Source organism: Styela clava, chromosome 4 (assembly GCF_964204865.1).
Source record: "Styela clava chromosome 4, kaStyClav1.hap1.2, whole genome shotgun sequence".
In the NCBI taxonomy this organism is placed as follows: Eukaryota; Metazoa; Chordata; class Ascidiacea; order Stolidobranchia; family Styelidae; genus Styela; species Styela clava.
The window spans coordinates 17,990,242-18,011,166 of record NC_135253.1 but is presented as its reverse complement, the minus strand read 5'-3'; the positions used below and the strand labels follow the sequence as shown (position 1 = coordinate 18,011,166).

Genomic DNA, 20,925 nt, shown 5'->3' with positions numbered 1-20,925 from the left:
CAGCAGCAGCAGCAGCAGCAGCAGCAGCAGCAGCAGCAGCAGCAGCAGCAGCAGCAGCAGCAGCAGCAGCAGCAGCAGCAGCAGCAGCAGCATTTGAATGACGTAGTAACATTGCTGGCTTACATTTCTGTTGCCGTATTATTGTTTCACTTTCTGACTTTACAAGATTGAAGTTTTGTAGATGACTTTCTGCCCTGCCGGTAATGTTCCTTAGTATAGATATGTCTTATGTTGCTGACAGAAAACAAAGACACATTTTTAAAACAGTCAAATTTGCAAGTAGTCTCAGGTTCAGCTGTTTATGTAAAATACTGAAAATAAAAAAAACGGATCTCCAGAGGTATGTGCACCAAGATGGCACACAACCTGAAAATGATAGTTGTACCAGGTTAGGGTTCAGGTTGTGCGCCATCTTTGTGCACATACTTCGGGCGCGCCAAAAATACTTTGGTGGCATATACTTTATAGTTTATACAGTTATACTGCTCTCTTCAGCTATGTGATAAAAATCCCTTGGATTTCATATCAGGCATATGATTTAAGTTTTATCAACCATACATCTTCTTGTAAATACTGTTCGTTTAACAATTATATACCTCGCTTCTTTATTTCCCACTGGATATTATTTAGAACATTGAAAAAACATATCTAGATTTTATAGCTAACATCTGTACTCAAAATTTTACATCTAGATCTGGATCTAGCTATAAAACATCTAAAGTGGCAGCCCTGTTGACACCCATAAAACAAGGCACGTGACTGACATATAAATTATGATGTAACAATGGTCCAAAGACAGTTCTTTTTCTATATTTTATTGTTTTCAAATACCACAGTTAAGAGAATGAATTGAGACATTAGACTAGCTCAAATAGTTGGCCACCCTTGGATCGCCCTTGCATTGACGACTTTGGCGCGACCCATTTTTAGACCTTCGGCGGCCCATGTTTGGGTATAGCGACCCATACGTTAATTAAGAACCACTGAGCTAGAGAGTGACGTGAAAAGTCAGCGTGGAGTACGAGGATACCATGCTAAGCCTGAAGAACAATCTTTCTGTTCCGTCTTTGCTGTTCACAAATCAGCTTGAAGAACTGAAGATTTTGAGCTGAAGTTTTAACGAAATTTAGCATTTTGATAAATCGGTTTAGGAATGATAACCACCTCGACGGGAGCACCCTAGCGCCAAAAGTAAATATGTGTTCACATCTTACCTATAAATTCTGTAATGTCACATGTGATGTGAGCAAATAGACGTTCCGCACCACGACAACAGAGCTTCTAAAAACATCCTTTGGTCGACCAAAAACAAAAGAATGTACTCGCGTACCACCTTGAATACCTACGCGTACCACAGGAAATTACTGATATATATAAACGTGGAATTCCAATACATTCCAAGTAAAACATTTTATCATTCAATGAATAATGGTGATGTCGTATCTGATCATGTAGCCCGCGTTAAAATACATAACATAACTAAGGTTGACGATGGAGTCGAATCAACATTGTAAAAGTGTCTATTTGCGTACGAAGATTAAAGTGGGTCTATGTAAATTACAAGGGACAATGTAAAACTCAATATATTTGTTATTTTTATGTATATATTTATATATATTTTATTTATATATATACATCTATCTGCTGCACTGTTGTTTACATGCTATTTTTGCTGCAATTGGGCTACTCGTTTTCTGTAGCATATAGTGAGCTACTAACAGCGGTATTCAATAAAAAATGGTACGACAAAATTTCACGCAAGTAATACAGTTCGTTTAAAATATAGTCGAGTTGCTGTCCAATCGTCGTCGCCCAATTCCGAAGGACTACTTTTTTTTAGCCTATTTTAGGAAATGAGAAACACCAATGGATATGGTCGACACCGCAAGGAATATTTATAGTCATTGCCTATTAATCATCGCCCTTCATTAAAAACGTTTACTGCTACCGCTAAATGATTTGCCGGTAAGGTAAATTTAACACCGGTTACACTTTGTACCCTGAAAGAGCCGAGGACAGTAGTTTCAGCATGTTTTAGGGTGTGTCTGACGCCTGGCCCTCTTTACAGCATGATATGTTGGTATTTTGGCGTCACAGTTGATTTTATTGATCGCTAGCTGCACAACTAGATCTAGATCCGCCACTGATTCTAATTGCCTATATCTTCATTCTCAATGCCCTCACACAGAAGTAGAAAAAGTATTTGGGTATATACTGTATATATTTGGATTCTAGACATGAGATGACAAAACTTTTATTATTTTATAGATTGGATTATCTGAGATATGACATATTGCTGTAATTTACGAATTCGTGATTTATACTCCGAAAACATACGGATCAGCGAATTTTCAGTCAAATTTGAATTTTTTTGCATCAGTCGATGCGAAAAGTTTGTATTTATATTCTAAGAGAGTGGTTTCGAAAACCCAGTTGACCTTTGACCTCAAAATGGAAAATTTCCCTAGTACAGTTAGATTAAAAATTTAGTATATTTAGATAGATTACAACAAAATAAAGCTATAAATAACATTATCAATAAAATTCATCAAATAGCTTTCGAGAAAATTGTGTTTTTTTTACCGTTTTTTTGTCATAACTTTTGATATAATTAATAAAAACCAAAAATGTTGGTACCATCCAATTGACATTTCAATGACGCATTCAACGATTTTTACTCAATGAGATTGGATCTTTAGTAAAGAAATTGAAAATTTGAATTTCGCAAATAAATGGAGTTAGGAAACCAATTATCGCATATCGAAGTTACTAGGGTTTCATCGATTATCTTAATTTCGAGCGTTCAATGTTGTTGTTTTGCTGTATTCAAATATATTTGAATATAATGAGTGCATTGCAAGTATGTTCAGGCAGCAAAAATTGCACAGCTTTACATCACTTCTAAATTCCTCAAAACTAACTGGGAACGTCCAGTAATTACAAGTGAAAAAGCTCTTGTACAAGACTATATCTATCCAGCTTTTCAACTGTTGTAACGTCGCTCCCCAATTTCAGTTTTTTAAAATCGGTAAGAGGAAAATGACTTATGCTGATCATGCAGTTTAACGTGCTCTGTACCATTGACCGATAAAAAAATTCCATGATGACAAGGTATTACAAGTCAGTATTTTATTGGAATTCGTTGCATAAAATAGACAAGGTGGTTGTACGTGCAATCTACAATAGGAGTTCAGTCACTACTGCAGAAGATGTTCCTCGTATCTGGAGAGCTTCATACAAGAATGGGATAGATCAACCACTTTTCATGTCACATTTTTCCGAAGTCTCATAGTTACTACGTACATTAAACATTCCGTGGACAGAACTTTTACTCACAGATTTTGTTTGTAGATTTCTGATCTATCATCGATTGCTGAAAACACCCAGGTTTGTTTTAATATATGTCTCATTTTGCACAACATTTTTATTCTGCTGGCTGCAGACCAGTCTTGCAAAATATGAGGATTCCAATAGCGATAAGCTTTAGTTAGTTTGTTGTCGGAATATCGTTTCTTATTGCAACTATTGATTTCAAATTTTCAATACTTAATTAAAAATATTAAAACATCCCATTGGAATAACAATACCAGAACTTAGAGTTACAATTTGTTTATGAGATTATAAAACTATAATTGATATTTAAATATTGACATCACGGATAGAATGGTTATGGTAAGTAACCACTGGCGTCAGAGGTTTTTTTTTGCGAGAGATTTACGTCAATAAATAGAATTTCACAGAAAAATGTAGTGTTGATTGATAAACAAGTATTCTCATCTCGTTAAGCTCATGATACTAATATTACATCCTGCGGTAATTCATCAAATCAAAAGTGCTGACTGAGAAAGGAATAAATCGAAATTTGGTTGAAGAAGAACCATTTCATTTTTCATAAAAAAAAACTCTGCCGTGATATATGAGTTTTTTTTAGGTTTTTCTTGGAAAAGATATGTCAGTAGATAGAATTTCAAAGAAAAAATGTAATAAGTGTTGATTGGAACACAAGTGTATTTTCACATCGCAATACGCCTGTGGTACTAATATTCAATCCTGCGGCAATTTATCAAATCAAAAGCGCTGACTGAAAAAGGAATCGTTTATTGAAATTTGCTTAATTAAAGGGATTGCATTTATTAAGTCCTGAGGCCTTTTATCATATAATTTCTTACATTGACGTATTAGAAGTACCGCAATATTCAAACAATATTCTTTTCTCCAATTCAAAACTACTCATGCTTATGGATTTGTATATGTTCATCCTATTAAAAGAAAAAATCGAGGTGCCCAAGATATGGAAAATTAAAAGGTACTTTGAATTCTTCTCACAATTGAGGAGATTGTCAAACCTTCCAAACACTTTTCTCATTAAATCCTTTGGAACACAGAATAGAAATACTGTATTTGCAAACATTTATTTCTCAGACACATTTACTAACCATCTTCAATGCAATGGAATACATATTTGTGTGAAAGAGAGAAAAATTATTTTTGTCCGGCATAAGGTCAGGTCATCGTGAACCTCCTTCTACATTCACATTTGCATGGATTCTGAGATAAAAAAAAAATACGTGATATAAAACCAAGCATTTTTTACATCCCTCTTTTATTCTAGTTCCAAACAAAATCATACATATTTTCCGCAAATTGCGGTGGTTTTTACAGTTTTCACACAATAATGTAGAATTATCAAGAATAAATTTCCGCCACTTCCATATGTTTGTATTGAATGGATAGATATACTAAATATAATTTTGATTTAATATATTGTGGGACTTTTATAAAAGTCAACATAAAAGAACACAAACCTTCACTGTGACGTTTCCTTTGAACAATTTGTCACTTTCTTGGTAAATTGTCTCAATTTCACCAGAGCACCAGATAGTCTGACATTCGCAGGAGTCATCTTCTAAATAATATGATCTATACGGGACTGAATACAAGTTATTATCTCTTTCATCGTTACTTTTGTCATCGTCGCACGCTTTCTTTGGCTTCCTGTAAAAAAAGTCAATTTTTAATAGCCCACAGAAAGACAAAAAAAAACAATTGTTGCACCACTTTTCTATACAACTTGGACTTACTTGCACTCAACACCGTAGTATATGAAGGGTTTGAACAATTTGACTTGTGGATTCCTTTTTGATGAACCGTAGTAAGATATGTGAGTACATGTCCGATCTCTACAAGTTGAGTATTTTTCATCACCGTGTGCCGAACAAATTCCGTTTAGACCGGTAGTATATCTAAATAATTATTAGCAAATTGAAATCCTAACAACAAGAATTAAAGATGAAGTACTAAAAGCATTGTTCCTGAATTAGGCCGACGCAGCTTGTCGAGAGACCGCAATTCGCAGATTATATTAGCCGCGGTAGCAACTTCTCCCGGAATAAATATACAAAAATCATATATATCAAATAATTTCTGAAACTTTGATCCTGTATGAAGTACGTCAATTTTGAAATAATATCAACAAATGTTTCCAGATTGCGTCATTTTCAGTCAAAAAATATTAACTCTTAGGATATTTTGGAAATTAAATACATCTATGAAATGATTCAGACATCTTACTTTATTCGAGCACATTTCGGATATTTTTTGGACACAAATCCCTCTTGTTTTGGAAAATCAAACTTGTTTGCTTCGCTCTTAGATATCTTTATAAAAACATAAAAAAAATGTTCATAAAACAGTACATTAAAAATAACAATAAATAAATGATATAATCTAACAAACCTCTTTGTCAAACCGGGCGAAGAATTTCAAAAGCCCGAATTCTTCTTTTGGCAAATATTCTGCAGTTATCCCAGAAATGAACAACAAACATATAACAGTAATTATATTCACGTTTTACCTGATATCAGATTATCAGTTCTTAAATGGAATTATGAATTAGGAACAAATGTCCTGAACGATAAGATATAAATTTCCTAATTCTCAGTTTATTTGTTCGTTACTTTTACAAATACGAAATTCACGTTCGATTTTAATTAACAGCTTCCCAGACTACAAGCTGTCTAGCGGTATTCCGAACGCCACTGCAATACATACAAATGTGAGAGATCACGAAGACAACACGTATTAAAATATGCTTTGTGAATTTTCATTTGGACTTATTTGGAAAAAAGCATCAAAATGGCGACTCAAGAGCATATACAATTTATAACAACCATTTAGTAAAACTGGCATGTAACAAACACTATATATATATCGTTTACCATGGTCTTTTCTTCGTTCAAATTACAGTTAATAACTGTGTATACATACATATATAAATGTGTTCGTTTCACATATGATGAAATTTGAATGGTAAAACTAAGGTACCGAAAACCAGCAGCCATTTTACGCAATTCTGGCATTCAGTTTTTCGAATATTATGGTACTTTGAATTCATCTCAACCGACCTATTTGGTTTAGACAATCCTGGCGAAATCTGTATTCACTAAACAAAGGTCATTTCCTTTCAGCCTTTTATTTCCAGAATGTTTATTGTTATCTAATACGGATTTGTTAATGTGTGACGTCAAGGATAACAACAACAAGAATTTACCAAACGATCCATGGGTCAATTCCGTATTCAACAATTGCATTGTATACTATAGATAGAGGGGGGTTTGTTCATGGTCGTTTTAAACAAAGACCACAAAAGTTTATACAACGGCTACAAATTGGAAGTTGTGTAGTTTCACATAATGATGAATGAAGCATTGTAATTAACCAGTTTCTTTAAGCAAAGATACTAAATCGTATTGCTAATTACCTGTCTGATCTTGAACAGTGTATGTTGTAACCATTCCAATATCTACGTGATCATTAACATGGCAATGTAGAAGCCATTCACCAACAGCATCCGGTCTCATTAAGAGTGTAGCATACCGTCCTGTATACAAATCAAACACATCTCCTTTGTTTTCGGAGCTGGATCTAATGATAAGGAACATAGGCCATATCGAATGTTAAAAAACACGTGTATACCAAAATGTTTTGTTTCCGCTATTCAAAGACGTGATATTTTATTAAACTAACACAATCATACGGATTAAAATAGAACATGCAATGAATACAAAAGTAAACTCACTGATGTACAAACGCGTTAGCGTGGAAATGAGCCGCATGAATGTCTTCTTCTCCCTCTGCAAACAAATGCCACCTCACAAGCTCTCCTTTCTCCATATTTAATTCAGGAACATGATAAAGAAATCCATTGATATCTATATATGCATAGAATTTGTTAAATTGGTAAGTCACTGCTACGCTATCATCTGGTATGTGGAAAAAGGTAGGTATAAAATATACTAATTAGATACAATAAAAATCCTTGCATCATTTTTAAATTCCGTAAAAAAATATCTGAATATCGAAGTGAATTTTCAACGTTAGAAAATCTCCACCTGTTCAAACAATTTAGTTTTTATAGAAATGTTTAGACAATAAATGTGTGATAATTGTGATACAGTACCCACAGTAATATAGTAAAATAGTTTACTTACGATTCATTTTATTACTTTCCACAAATAAATTATCTTTTTTATTTAATGTTCCTGGATCAGCCTTTGCAAATTCACGAATATTCTCATCAATATAATGACTTAAATTTTCATCAGTGATGTAAAATAATAAAGAGAACTCTTTATCTGCCATTCCTCCCTTCTTTTGGTCTAATGTCCCTGCAATACGATTTGAACGGTGTCTCTGCATCGTTATATATATGTGTTGCAAAAGCTAATTTTATACATATATATAGGCTCTTTACCTTGCCTACATATGACCATGGGTCCTCTAGCTCCACTGTAGGCATCTTTTCTGAAATCAGCGACGGAATAATAGGCACTGGCGAAACAATCAGGTTGATCTGGATTCGGAGCCAACTCCGGTCTTACCTGTGTTTTATTGAATATTTTTAAAACGATGCAATGCATGAAATAAATGTAAATTTTACGCAAAGTGCAGTCAAGAATCTCAGGCATATTTGCAATTGCTAATTAGCCATTATACTATATAATAAAATATAATTAAGTTAAAACTATAAAATTATGCGAAACAAAAAGTATTATTAATTTCAATTAAAAATTCACACCCAAACTTCATTTTTTAGATTTTGAAAGCAATTCAAAATAAGCTATATTCAATCACTATGATGAGTTTGTTACAGATTTATTACGATAACTATAAATTTATACCTGCCAAGTGTAGGTCACGGTTTTTCCTGGTTCGGCAGTTGGTATGGGACCTTTCATAATTTCGACGTAATACACGCCGATTGGTAGCACATTGAACTTAATCGTTGCCATATTTTTGAAAATAACCTTTGAACAACACACCGTGTTATTGTTTTATTCATAAAAAGATGTCGATTTATCAAACTATATATAAAAATAAGCAAATGTCATAAAATTTTATCAAATGCGTCACCTTCACTTCGTCACCTATTTCCATTTTTAAAATGGGTCCGTCGAATCCATGATGCTTCGGCTTTGGTTTTTGAACAGTGAATGAGTCATCCGTATATTCATAAAATATAGCTTTTTTATACCTTGATCCTGAAAATATCATTATCTAACATGAATTTTTGTCAGTAATGAGAAGATTAGATATTATATTAGAAGTAAAATAAATACCAAAGACACGTGCAAGCGGTTAATAATGTTTTATTAAGCATACATAAGTGTCACAAATGGTCCATCGTTATTGCACAAAAACCAAATATAGTCAACTTTAGATTTTTTTAGCAAAGATTTAAGTTAAATTTAACCTATGTATTTTCCATTCTCCTGGTGAGCATATAAATAAGCGAGATGTTCTGGATCATCAACAGAATTTCCTTTATGATCGAATCTACGAGGAAGATAATCCCAAACTTCTTCAACAATGCCGAGATAAATAGTTCGTTTACCAGAAGGCTGGAATTTTGGCTTCGGATCTCTGCAGTATTTTGACTTAATGAAAATAGAAATATTTGTTAATAGTTTTGTTATGAGAGGTTATGGTCGTAAAATTGGAGCAAAGCTTGACCATCTGCCATTCCTCCGTTCATTTCGTTTAATGTTCCTGCAATACGATTTGAACGGTGTCTCAGCATTGTTATATATATGGGTTACAAAAGTTAATTTTACACAGAAAAATAGGCTCCTTATTCCGCCTACATATGACCATGACTCCTGTAGCCCCACGATAGGTACCTCTCTTATTACACGACGTTAATGATTGAGATTCATTATATTATGTGTAGGCTACCGTGAAATCTTTTTGTACCACTCTGAGCGATGATCTTTATTGCACGTCTCTAGCTTAATGTTAACAGTTGCCACTTAATCGATCAAACGATTGAGCTGAACTCTCTTCCCAAACCGAAGTTGTTGCAAGATAACACGAACATAATACTCTCATTTACCTCATAAAAAGAGATCATCCCATTGGTTCCATGGTTTGATACGTGACATCCATACACTGCTACACCAGGCGCAAATGGGTATGCACTCATCGTGCTGATAACATGGGGGAAAACTCCAGTCATGCCAGTGTACTCGGTTCTTAAAAAAAGCACAAGAACTTCAACATTGCAACATGAAAAAAAACAAAATTGAAACATTTTCTACCATTCTAAAGTTTTTAAAATATTTTTTCACCCAAATATAAAAACAGCATAGGAAATTATTTAAAAAGGTTTTCAGTCTTCGTTTAATGAACAATTTGACAACAGGAAAAAAATATCAAATCACACGTTATGTGAATTCACAAATCTCCGATTTTTAAACGCCATGTCGGCCAATGTTCATGTTTTTGGATTTAACAACAAATTTCAAAAAACAATATTTTTTCTATATGTTTATTAATACGTCACAACAAAATTTGAAATCACCTAGTTTTTCTTGCAGCTCCGTCCAATAAGAAGGCATGATTATTCAGTTCAGAACCCAGAGATAATAAACGAATATCGGTATATTGTTCAGCACACAACTGCACGCCGAGTAGATTAGCGAACGCCAAACCATTAATTGCTGATAAAAGATAATGAAAAGATAAGGAAAAACTTTTAATTTTAGAGGAACTGAGTAAATTTATTTTTTACATTCAAAACCATACAGTATAATTTTACATTTCCGTTAAAAAATCGTCAACTATTTCACAAGTGTGACTAGGTGGGATATTTGACATGGTTCATTTCACGTTCTTTTATGTCGCCAAGTTGTGGTTTTATGACGAATAGTTTCGTTCTTTGGACACGAAATGTACATATGAATCGTTTTGTTACTATGTTGTTATTGTTCATTTCATTATTAGTATTTTTCTCGTTGTGAAATAAAATTTTCTTTAATTACTGAACCAATTGCGTTCAAATTCCCCGTGGTTGAAAATTCTAGAAGGCTATCATTTTTTATTTATATTTAAAATTTCTTTTGGCTCCAAGGGGTCGCTTTTCTGCAATGACGTCATCAAAATTACAAATTTTGTGGTGGTAGTCTACCGTGATAGATAGCATACCTTAGCTACTTCATTTTGACGTTTATGTCCATCTATTTTTGCATCGCTGTCTTATTCTCAAGTGCCAAACATAAATCTTTAATGAGCCACCGCTGGCACCTTATTATACACGCTTTACTTTTGCTATTGTTATCATGTCCTAAAAGTAAATGTTTTTAACTCACATTGCATTCTATTTGATTCCTTGAAATCTTCATCATCTTTATCAACCGATGAAGGATCTCCCGCGAAAGCATCAATATTTTGTTGAAGATATGGACTTTCGTTTTCGTCGTACGTTGCCAACAACATGTAGTAAACCGTTTTTTTCATTTCATCTGCTAGTGTGCCTTGTTTAGTATAATACAGAAAGTTATATTTATTTTTTACTTTATTACTATTGTTTTACCGTTTTTTTTCCATAAAAAAATATAACAGCACATATATACAAAGTAAATTATAAACATAAATAAGAACAAACAAATAGTATTGCGACGAAATACTTCCTGAATAGTTAAAATAGGTTTAAACTGAGTTGTGTTATCAACTTTCATAAAGAGGGAATTGCAAATATATCTTGGTTTGAAAATATATACAGCATTATATTTTATCCAACTGTTTTAATAATAAATTACTTTAATAAAAATTTAAATTAGGAAAATCAGTGAAACTCTTCAGTGGATTATAATCCAACACTGAAACCAGTATATAGTCAGTTCAAGTATTTTTGTTATGAAATATTTAATTTATTAACAATTATTTTGTTTCCGCAAACAATAATAATTGACATTTTGTACCTCTTTTGCAAATCACGATGGGGCCAACCAGTCCGGTATGTTGGTCAACATCAAGACTGGCTAATGACGAATACATATGCGTAATACAGTTGTCATCTTTTTCGAGTGGAGAAACTCTGTCTGGTACAGGCCTGAAGTTATTAACAAATTCATTACAGCAACATATTTTTCATGAAGATAAAATCCTATTTAGGATCACAATATTTAGTTAATCAGTTTTTGAAGTTTACTCTCAAATGTGTTATAGTGATCTCATGTTGATATGACAGACCATCTCACCATTGCATGGTATTGTGTTTCTAGTTGAATCTATTGCGATGTTGCTGAAGTTTAGTTGTTCACGTAAGTTATGGCAAAGTAAGTTACCTGCTTCAACTAACAGTTGCTTAATAATTCCAAAGTTATATGTATTTTGTTCGCTTACCACACATAAGTGTAATTCTCTCCCGGTTTTACTTCTTGTGCTCCAAATGAGAAGACTCCTTGAGGAACCATCTCATAGGTCTGTGTAAAATATATAACAGAAGAAAACAATATTCAAATATATGGATCGAAAGCCAAAACAAAAGAGTATCAAGTCTTCTACAGCAACAGTAGTCTGATTATAAGATCACTCAGATGTAATCACGAACCACAGCACGCAATGTATAATTTTGATGACTTCGTTGCACAAAACTTCGAGGTGAGAAAGAATCCCATAGAGACCACAGATATTTTTCAAAATGAATGAAAGTAATATCCTTCTCTCAAAAACCAGTGAAAGCTACAGCCAGTTAAATTTATCAATCCATTGATCCGGTAGTTGACGTTAAAAGTAATTTTCAGAACACCAGCTAATAATAAAACGATCGATAGATCCATTTCGTTTCCAATAACAATTAGGATATAACTACTTTCTGGCATGCCGCTACAAGCGTGTAATAACATCACGAGTTAAACTTCGTTTTGAGCGTGATACAATATTTCGTAACATTGCTTTAGGCCAAGAATTCTTACTAGGTTGGTACGTCTATATACTGAAGGTTAAAACAAAAAAGATTTACTTCGATGAAACACGGAACCTGTGTATCTGAATCACGGACGAATCATACTCTTCAGAGGCCCTAAGCACGCAAGAATTTGGTGCCCTATTTGTGCCTTTCAAAATATTTACACCATAAACCACACACGATATTATTCAGCAAATTGGTAATGTGGAAGTTCATCACTAATTGAGGGACAAGTTATGATTAGTTCACTTGGATTATTGAAATCAGTTCTCATTTCTACAAACATTTAAGGTTTAAGATGATACTTGGATAGAGAAATTAAGCAAAATATTTATACGGACCGATATTGAGGTTTGAGTCGTCTGACCAACTAGAATCATTTCATTAAACACTGAGACACAATTGAAATTTGGCTATGAAATTTACTGTGTTGCCAGCACTGGTCCGAATGCTCACCCGATTAGCCTTGTTCTTAAATACAACATGAATTGTTTCTCCAACTTCGGCAAAAATAATAGGACCAAGGATTCCCATTACAGGTTCACGTTCCACTTCTACTTGAAATGTATCATCAGTGTATCCTTTATAAACCGCCTTGATATAGATTCCTCCTATTCTATCTGGACTATTCTTGAAATATTCATGACTTTCCCTAAAAGATTTTAATTGTCTACATTAATGTAGAGTAAAAAATAATAGAAAGTGTCAAAGCAAACACTGTTCACGGGTAGTCATTGTGACTAAAAGCATATTGCTTACATTTCCAATACTCAAAAAACAAAATATAATAAAACAATATGTTATTTTTCTTTTTTATTCGTGTTGAATAAATTAAGTTTTCGTGGATTTTAGGCCCGTCCATAGTTACCCGTCACATGAACCCGTTTATACATATTGCAAGAGCAAATAATAATTGTATCTCACTGGCCCTTTTCAGCAATCGGTTTGTGTGTAATCATGTTCATTCCAGTTGGTGCATAATTCCATTCCACTTCTTCTGCTGCAACGCAATATGTCCGTATGGTGTCGCCAACACTTTCTAAACCTTTCCCAAATTCTGCCCCCAGCGCTGGTTTACAAGTATCATTTACTATGTAAAACATTCCCATTCCTGGAATAAACCAAAACAATTTGTCAAATTAAAGAATTACTTCTTGATACATGTGTTTAAAAATATACCAAATAGCAATACCTTTGATTTGAAACGAAGGGAAATTTATCGACGATTTTAGTTATCAAATAGCATTTTAATGATCGAAAATGTCAAAAATTTCAACTTTGGAAAATACTAAAAATTAATTTGCAAATGGAAAGAATGAGGAAATTTTGTTACCGCCAGCAAGATGGTTTGTCACTTGGCATCCAAAAATCCACTTTCCTGGATTGTCAGCTCTCATAATTGTAGTCATGAATGTTGCCGGGAACAAAGGCACAATATCTCCGCGATGTCCATTAGTAATTGCCTGATGATTTTTTTAATAGTTTGAATGTGTAACATTTTAGTATAAACTTGAGAAGCAATGAAAAAAATAGTGGATTGCTTTCCATTATGGTTTTAAATCGATATATTTCGCTCACAATCCATATACATGACAAATAAAATTGAGAACGCTTTAAATTCAATCCATTTTAAATAGTGAAAGTTGCAACAATTGATTGCACTTTGAATGTACGCTAGTAACCAAGCGTTGTGGCATTTGATTGATTTTGCACTTGACCGACTATTCCTTTGCGCGAGTGGATCCACATACGTAATGCTAGAACGCTAGGCTTGCCAATGGAACATATTTTTCGGTCCATTCACATCCCATCCCATAGCAGTTATGCCTGTCCCATCCCATCCCATGGGATTTCCATTGGATTAAAATTCAATAAAAATTGTTAAATTTAGGTCTGGCGTCTACTAAATAGGACTACATGTACAAAGATACATGCAAAACAACAAATTTACGGACTTTGTTAACTTTTATTCATACCTATTATACATGTGTCCATCAGCCCCTTCACGATGTATATAGTTAATACTAAATATATTTTTCCCTTTATAACTAACAAGAGAGCTATGCTCAAATATATGGACACGAAGTCCATAACGAAATGTTTTACCATCATTTCCCCAAAAATTATACGGTTTTCGTGTCCCACGTGTCCCATGTAAAATACGAATGTGTGCTGTCCCATCCTACCCCACCCCATGAGACGATTCCCATGGGATTTCTTTGGGAATCTCATTACCATGGACAAGCCTGAAGAACGCTGTAGGCAGAAAAAGATATCTATTCTATTTGATTCGACAGTCTTGCTAACTAACACAAATAAATTTACAATTGAAATATGTTCGTCTGAAGAAGCCTGACCTCAGTCAGACCAGACGTTACAAAAATACAATTGTGTTAGTGTGCAGAAAGACTTTTGAATCAAATAGCAAAGATAATATATTACTGAATTTCCAGTAAATTTCATCCCATGAATTTCTGATCCCATTCCAATGAGATACCAGTTCACCAAATCGCCCTTGCACATTTCAACCGAGAGCATTAATGAGATTTTTCCATTCATAGCGTGAAATACATTGCTTTCAATGAAATCTGGATCTTTTTTATCTACAGTTTCTGGCTGCAGAGTGTAGGTCTAAACAAAAAATAAAAATTTGATTAAAAATCTTGATTCAAAAATTTAAGGTTTTATATATCTCATAGTTTTTTGAACTGTCATTTTAGACCGCGTCTACAAACTTGCCAGTAATTTCCACATTCCACATTAAGTACAATATACAAATGAAACATTGGTTTCTATGGTTAGAAATAATAATAAACATATAAAATGGATTTCGTGTTACAGCTTTCCAGTACAGCCAAACCGGTATAATGGTTTTGAGGTGTTAAACCTCTATTAGTAAAATGTGATAAAAATAATTTTAACATTATTAGTGAGCCGCCTTCTTACCTTAATATTTTCGTCAATGTACCAACTCTCGTTTTCGTCAATGATGAAGACAATAATTGCAAATTCACGATCTACATCAGTACGTTGTCCCGCAGATGTCAATGTTCCTGAATTTAAAAATAAATATTTTCGCTTGGAAACTAATGTATCGCGATTCTTGTAGAAATTTCATAAAGCTATCAGTTCATAAGTTGCATAATATTTTTTGAAATAAATTTCATCATATGTAACGACTTACATTGGTGCTATCTACTTATACTATGTTTTACATGGTACCCTTATTCTGTAATTAGTTGATTACTATATAAATGCCTCAATTATAACAATATGAGCGAATTGGTGGTAATGGACCAATTGATGGACAGTCCTGGAGTTGAACGCTTGTGAACAACGAAGTGTTATATCGATATCAAGACTTTGTGTGGCACACGAGAATCTTTTTGAAATCATTGGCAATTTTTGATGAAATTTCTAACAAATGCCAAAGCGTTTAATATTTATGAATATTTTACAGTTTTCTGATGGGCCAATTTATGCCCTGCACAAACAAATCGTTTATTTCACAATCATTGTAGCGTTTGTAAAGCTTCAAATTGTTTGTACACGATATAAATTCCTCTAGATAGGGTATGCTCAATAAACAATATTCCTGGTTCTAACGATTTTCGTCTTGATAAATATGTCAAGGTTCGCGATTTACTGCGGCATTTACTGCTTCTGCTAACAAAGCCTTTCACATAAATCAGAGTTCACATTAAGAGAGTTCACAATATTTTGCATAGACTGCCTTGCATGGTTTAACAATAATTTTGGACATCATTCACAGATTTTCATTGTGTTGTTAAATAGCCAATTTAGAACACAAAGACAATATCGATTTTGAAACAATTGTCGATTCATAATGACATACTAATATATATATATATATATATATATATATATAGGATTCTGTAAAATTCACCCATACTCAGAAAGTCGTAGTTGAAATTTGTGTGAGGAGGAATTCTGATTAATAATATAATCAAATTGATCCTCATATAAAGTTTCACTTGCGGCGTGACTTATTAGTCTTTGATACGCGATACCTTCTTTGCACGTGAGGAGAGTTCCGATTAATCCAGTGTGTTGACCTCTTGACGAGTGAACATGAGAATGATAAGCCCAGGTTAAGCAGTTTGGATCTTCCTTTCCTGGAGCATATCTACAAAGTAAGTAAGTGATATGAAGCAAATATTTGTCTTGTACAAATATTTGAGAATCTTGCCTATCAAAAAGAAAAAAAAATACTCAATCGATAGTCGGTCAACGCGGATAATATTAGAAACTTATTTTATTTCAAGACTCAGTTACATACGCGTCTCTAACTTCCCAGACATAAGTATGTTTTCCTCCGGGTGGAATTGTGTCATCGACTTTATCTGAAGATGTTGTGTTGTCCGAGTACAACGCTCCCTCACTGGATTTCTCGTAAAAAACGCCATGTGGATGAATGCTATATGGTCGGGAGGCCCGGTTGAAAGCATAAACAACGATCGTGTCGTTCACCTTGATATAAATACTAATTTCAAACTTGAATCGCTCAATTTTGTATTCGCTTCAACAACAAAACATGTCATACCTCAGCTCTAATAATAGGACCAAATAATCCCAATGACTCCGGTCTCGGACTTCGAGTGCTGAAGGTTGAATCGGTGTATTGACGAAAAACTGCTTTTCTATATTCTCCTCCTATTCTGGCCGGTCCACGACGCCTAGAAACTCGGCTGCAAGAAAAGTTTGGATTCAAATCAATGTATTTTGAAAGATTGTTAAAGGTTGATTAAAGATTTCGGAAATTTGAGGCGTTATATTTTTTAATATTGTAAAAACTGTATTGGATATACGCAGAATGGTGTTATACTGTTATGTCTAGACGAAATTTTGCTCATACAAATATTTTATCTCTCAAATTATTTGTAGGTTTTATGAACACATTACAGTTTATTATTTTTTCTTGATTATATAAAAAATAATTTTGGCATATTGAAAGAAAAGACATTGCTGCATTTCTCAAATATGTGAAGGATTCTAGTCAAATATCTCTTTTAAGTCATCTCGTTCACCTCAATTAACTCAAATCGTACCTGCTCTCAGGACCGTTGTAATTCCAAACTATTTCTTCCATTGCAATGAAATACTCACGTCTTATTGCTAATACCTCCCCAGCGCAAAATATAGAGACCAAAGCAGCGATATAGTACATTTTGATATTTGATATATATATATATATATAATAAATAATATAACCTTCCCAGTAAGCCTATGTCAGACAATGCCAATTTAAAATACCAGACCCTGAAACACCTGTTAACCTGGTAAGGCGTATTTTGTTTAATGTCAAAAAACCGTGTAGCCAACACTTCCAACGGGGAAATTGTATAAAATTATGTGTAGAATCCAATTTGTAAAAGGCTTCACTTTACACGAGTATGTTTAACCAAAATTCTAATCCCGTCAGACATCTGGTATTTACACGATTAGTTCATGTTAATCAGATTGTATAATACCTAATATCTCTCGCCACAAAACACAACGGTATATACAATGGCGTATTATAAAATTAATGTATCAAATATGATTACAACATCGTTCGTTTGTGTTCAGTTGAATGTTATTGAATATTGCGCATAACTTTTCAATGGGTTACCTAAATAGGACAAAAGATTAAAAACCGTGAATCTAATTCGAATTCTAATATATATGATATGTCTGGCAAAAAATTTAAATCGATTGTCTACACTCGGCAGTATATAGTGCAGGGTGGTCCAAACCCAGGCCCGCGGGCCACATGTGGCCAGCCGCTTTATTATCTGTGGCCAGCGTCACATTCGGAGAGTAATCAAAAAATCGCATTTCGTGTTGTTTCGTAATAAAATTAATCAGAAAATATTTTGACATATTGTTACATCAATAAGGTCACTGAATTGACTAGTGTTATGACTAGCTGCGGCAACTAGCGAAGTTGAATGATGTGCTTGGCAGTTTAAATGATTATCTGGCTTTCTATCTTTTTGGTCGGGAATATATGCTAACAATATAGGCATCATAGAAAACTAAAAATCGAATGCGGATTCTATTAGCCTGGGATGGCTATGTCTGACAACTATGTGTTTGCAGAATAAAAGTGTTTGTTTTGTATTGCACTGTTTACCTATTCTTGGCACTATTGTGGCCCGCGAACAATGCAAAAATAATTTTGTGGCCTGCGGAACGGACGACCTTGGACCACCCTAATCTAGTGCATAGGAAATTATTTCATTTCGATAAAAGGAAAACAAATTGCGTTATTAGGCCAATATAACAGCCATATCGGACTCAGAATTAGAAGCCGTGGAATTTCATATCGTGACGTAATTGCCAGCATGTCATATCAATGAGAATCTCTTTGTGGTTTGTATGTGGCTGTTTAAATCAAAATTTATGAACAAATGTTCGAGAAAGATAATCTGCTTAAAGATTTTGACGACTGGACAAAATTAACTTTGGCGATTTTTTTTTTATTTCTAATCAAGTACAGTATTTGAATAATCATGACCACGTAGAGCAAGGCGTGAATTTTCAGGTAACGATATCACGAACAATTATACAGGCATTTATAATCAATAAGCTAAGAAACAGGAAATATATTTAACAAGAATAACAATAACAGCACAATAATATTTATAACAAAACGATCTATATGTACATTTCTTTCCCATGTCTACGTGGCTGTTTCTGTAAATACATATAAACGTTTAGCGATTGTGACGTGACCACATTCGGAAAAGTTTGTTTTTCAATTTATGCTCAAGGTCTAAACAAAGGCCAATGTTTCAGCGTCGAGAAGGGTCCAATCATCTTGTTTAATGCAAAATAATCATACTCATTTTGTCAAGGAAACAAGAAATCGGTCTCAATTAAAGTTTCCTAGTCGTACGTATCGCAAAGTTTCCCACGACTAGTTAGTATCTATTAGAGTCAATGAATTGGAAACTCAGTCATGCACATACTGATGCCTATGGTATCAAAATTAAAAACTATTTTTTTTTCCATTTTTTCACAAATTGAATTCCCAGATATTGAGGTGATGAGCGTTTAGCTTGCAGGTATTTCCCAGTCTCATTTTAGACTTCCACTACCGGGTATTTGAAAACACAACGCGACTTGGACTTCAACCCAAGGGGTTATTCCATGTATCTTTACATAATGATGAATGAATCACTATGATGTTTTTCTCAAAATATTTTCAATATTTTTAATTAAATAAGCAAAGATGTTTTATGATTTAGACTTTAAAGCTTTTGTGTTCGAGAGATATTTTAGTAGATCGAATTTGACAGGAAAAATGTAATAAGTGTTTATTAATAAACAAGCATTCACATTGCAATAAGCTTGTGGTGCTAATATTATATTTTGCGGCAATTTAATAAATCAAATCACTGACTGAAGAAGGAATCCTTTATCGAAACAAGTATATATTCACATCGCGATAAGTTTGTGGTGCTAATATTACATTCTGTGGCAATTCAACAAATCTAAATAGCTGGCTGAGGAAGGAAGGAATCTTTCATCGAAACAAGTATATATTCACATCGCGATAAGTTTGTGGTGCTAATATTACATTCTGCGCAAATCCAACCCACACAAAATTGCTAGCTGAAGAAGGATTTATTTTCGTTTTATTGAAAGTTACTTGAACGGGTATTATTGCATTTCTCATAAAGTCCTGAGGCATTACGTAATATAATTCCTAAATTGACATAATCCAAGTACCACAATATTCCATTTTACGGTTAAAACTGTGTGATTTTCTTTTAACGCATGTAAACTACGGAACGGAATAAACAACTTTTAATCAGTTCAAACCTCTGAGACGTTCTGTTGGTACATCAGTTGCAGTGTGTTCATGGTATGACGCAGATTGTCAAAAAGAAAGTTATAATGACAAATGAAACAATACAATATCCTCTTTTGCAGAGTAAGCGTCTAGTAATAATCGCTGCACAAAAACAAGTTTCCTCAAATTTAAATCGTATAATTTTTTGGTGCAAAATCTAGAAATTTGGGGAAAATTAAATTCATTTTTCTATATTAACTATTAACTTTAATTAGGATAAATTTGGGGTTTCTATTGCTAAACGCAAACCAATCACCATTTTTCATGGTAGTTGTATAGTGATGAATGAAACATTGTGACGAACTAGTTTCTTCGAAAGAAAATCCAGTTGTCATCATTTTTGCGGCCGATTCCAGATTCCTCAAATCAGCCAAAAGCTGTAATAATGAAAGTGTAATGAAAATGAACTTTTATGAAATGGTACGATTCAATTTTCGAGGTCCAGGAAAGTTGGACTCATTCGATACTTCGAAGATTATTTAAGTATTTCATAGTAGTCATTTAAATATTAATAATGTTTAATATTAAATTAGACATATTTAATTAAAAAAATGAAAGCGTCATTGTGATAAAAAACTATTGACGCTCGTTTGAAGGTTTTTCTATGCGATATGTATGCAAAGATGGCAGAGATAATACCTTGTATCCAAAGTGGGGTTGGTAACGTGATATACATATACAGTCAAAAATATACATATAGCGCCAACTAAATATGCATATGCAGCCAATGTCATATGCATATACAGCCAATTAATATACAAATACAGCCCATTTGGTGATGTACATACACAGCCAATATTTTATATATATACAGCCA

At 33.6% G+C, this 20,925-nt stretch overlaps 3 protein-coding genes across 4 annotated transcripts in view; all 3 read right to left on the bottom strand.

Annotated features, from left to right (window-relative positions):
- LOC120326720 (uncharacterized) overlaps nucleotides 1-20,925 on the bottom strand; it is a 37,946-nt gene that overhangs the window by 5,828 nt on the left and 11,193 nt on the right. The gene's annotated exons all lie outside the window — the stretch shown is intronic.
- LOC120326555 (hephaestin-like) lies at nucleotides 5,568-7,698 on the bottom strand. Its single transcript, XM_039392875.2, has 5 exons — nucleotides 7,491-7,698; nucleotides 7,079-7,211; nucleotides 6,761-6,924; nucleotides 5,737-5,795; nucleotides 5,568-5,657 (listed from the first exon to the last, which is right to left on the bottom strand). Exons 1-5 carry the CDS (start codon nucleotides 7,696-7,698, stop codon nucleotides 5,568-5,570), a joined length of 654 nt encoding a protein of 217 aa, XP_039248809.2.
- LOC144421934 (ceruloplasmin-like) lies at nucleotides 8,334-10,653 on the bottom strand. The gene is made up of 6 exons (XM_078111539.1): nucleotides 10,647-10,653; nucleotides 9,860-9,998; nucleotides 9,392-9,530; nucleotides 8,753-8,936; nucleotides 8,413-8,540; nucleotides 8,334-8,363 (listed from the first exon to the last, which is right to left on the bottom strand). Exons 1-6 carry the CDS (start codon nucleotides 10,651-10,653, stop codon nucleotides 8,334-8,336), a joined length of 627 nt encoding a protein of 208 aa, XP_077967665.1.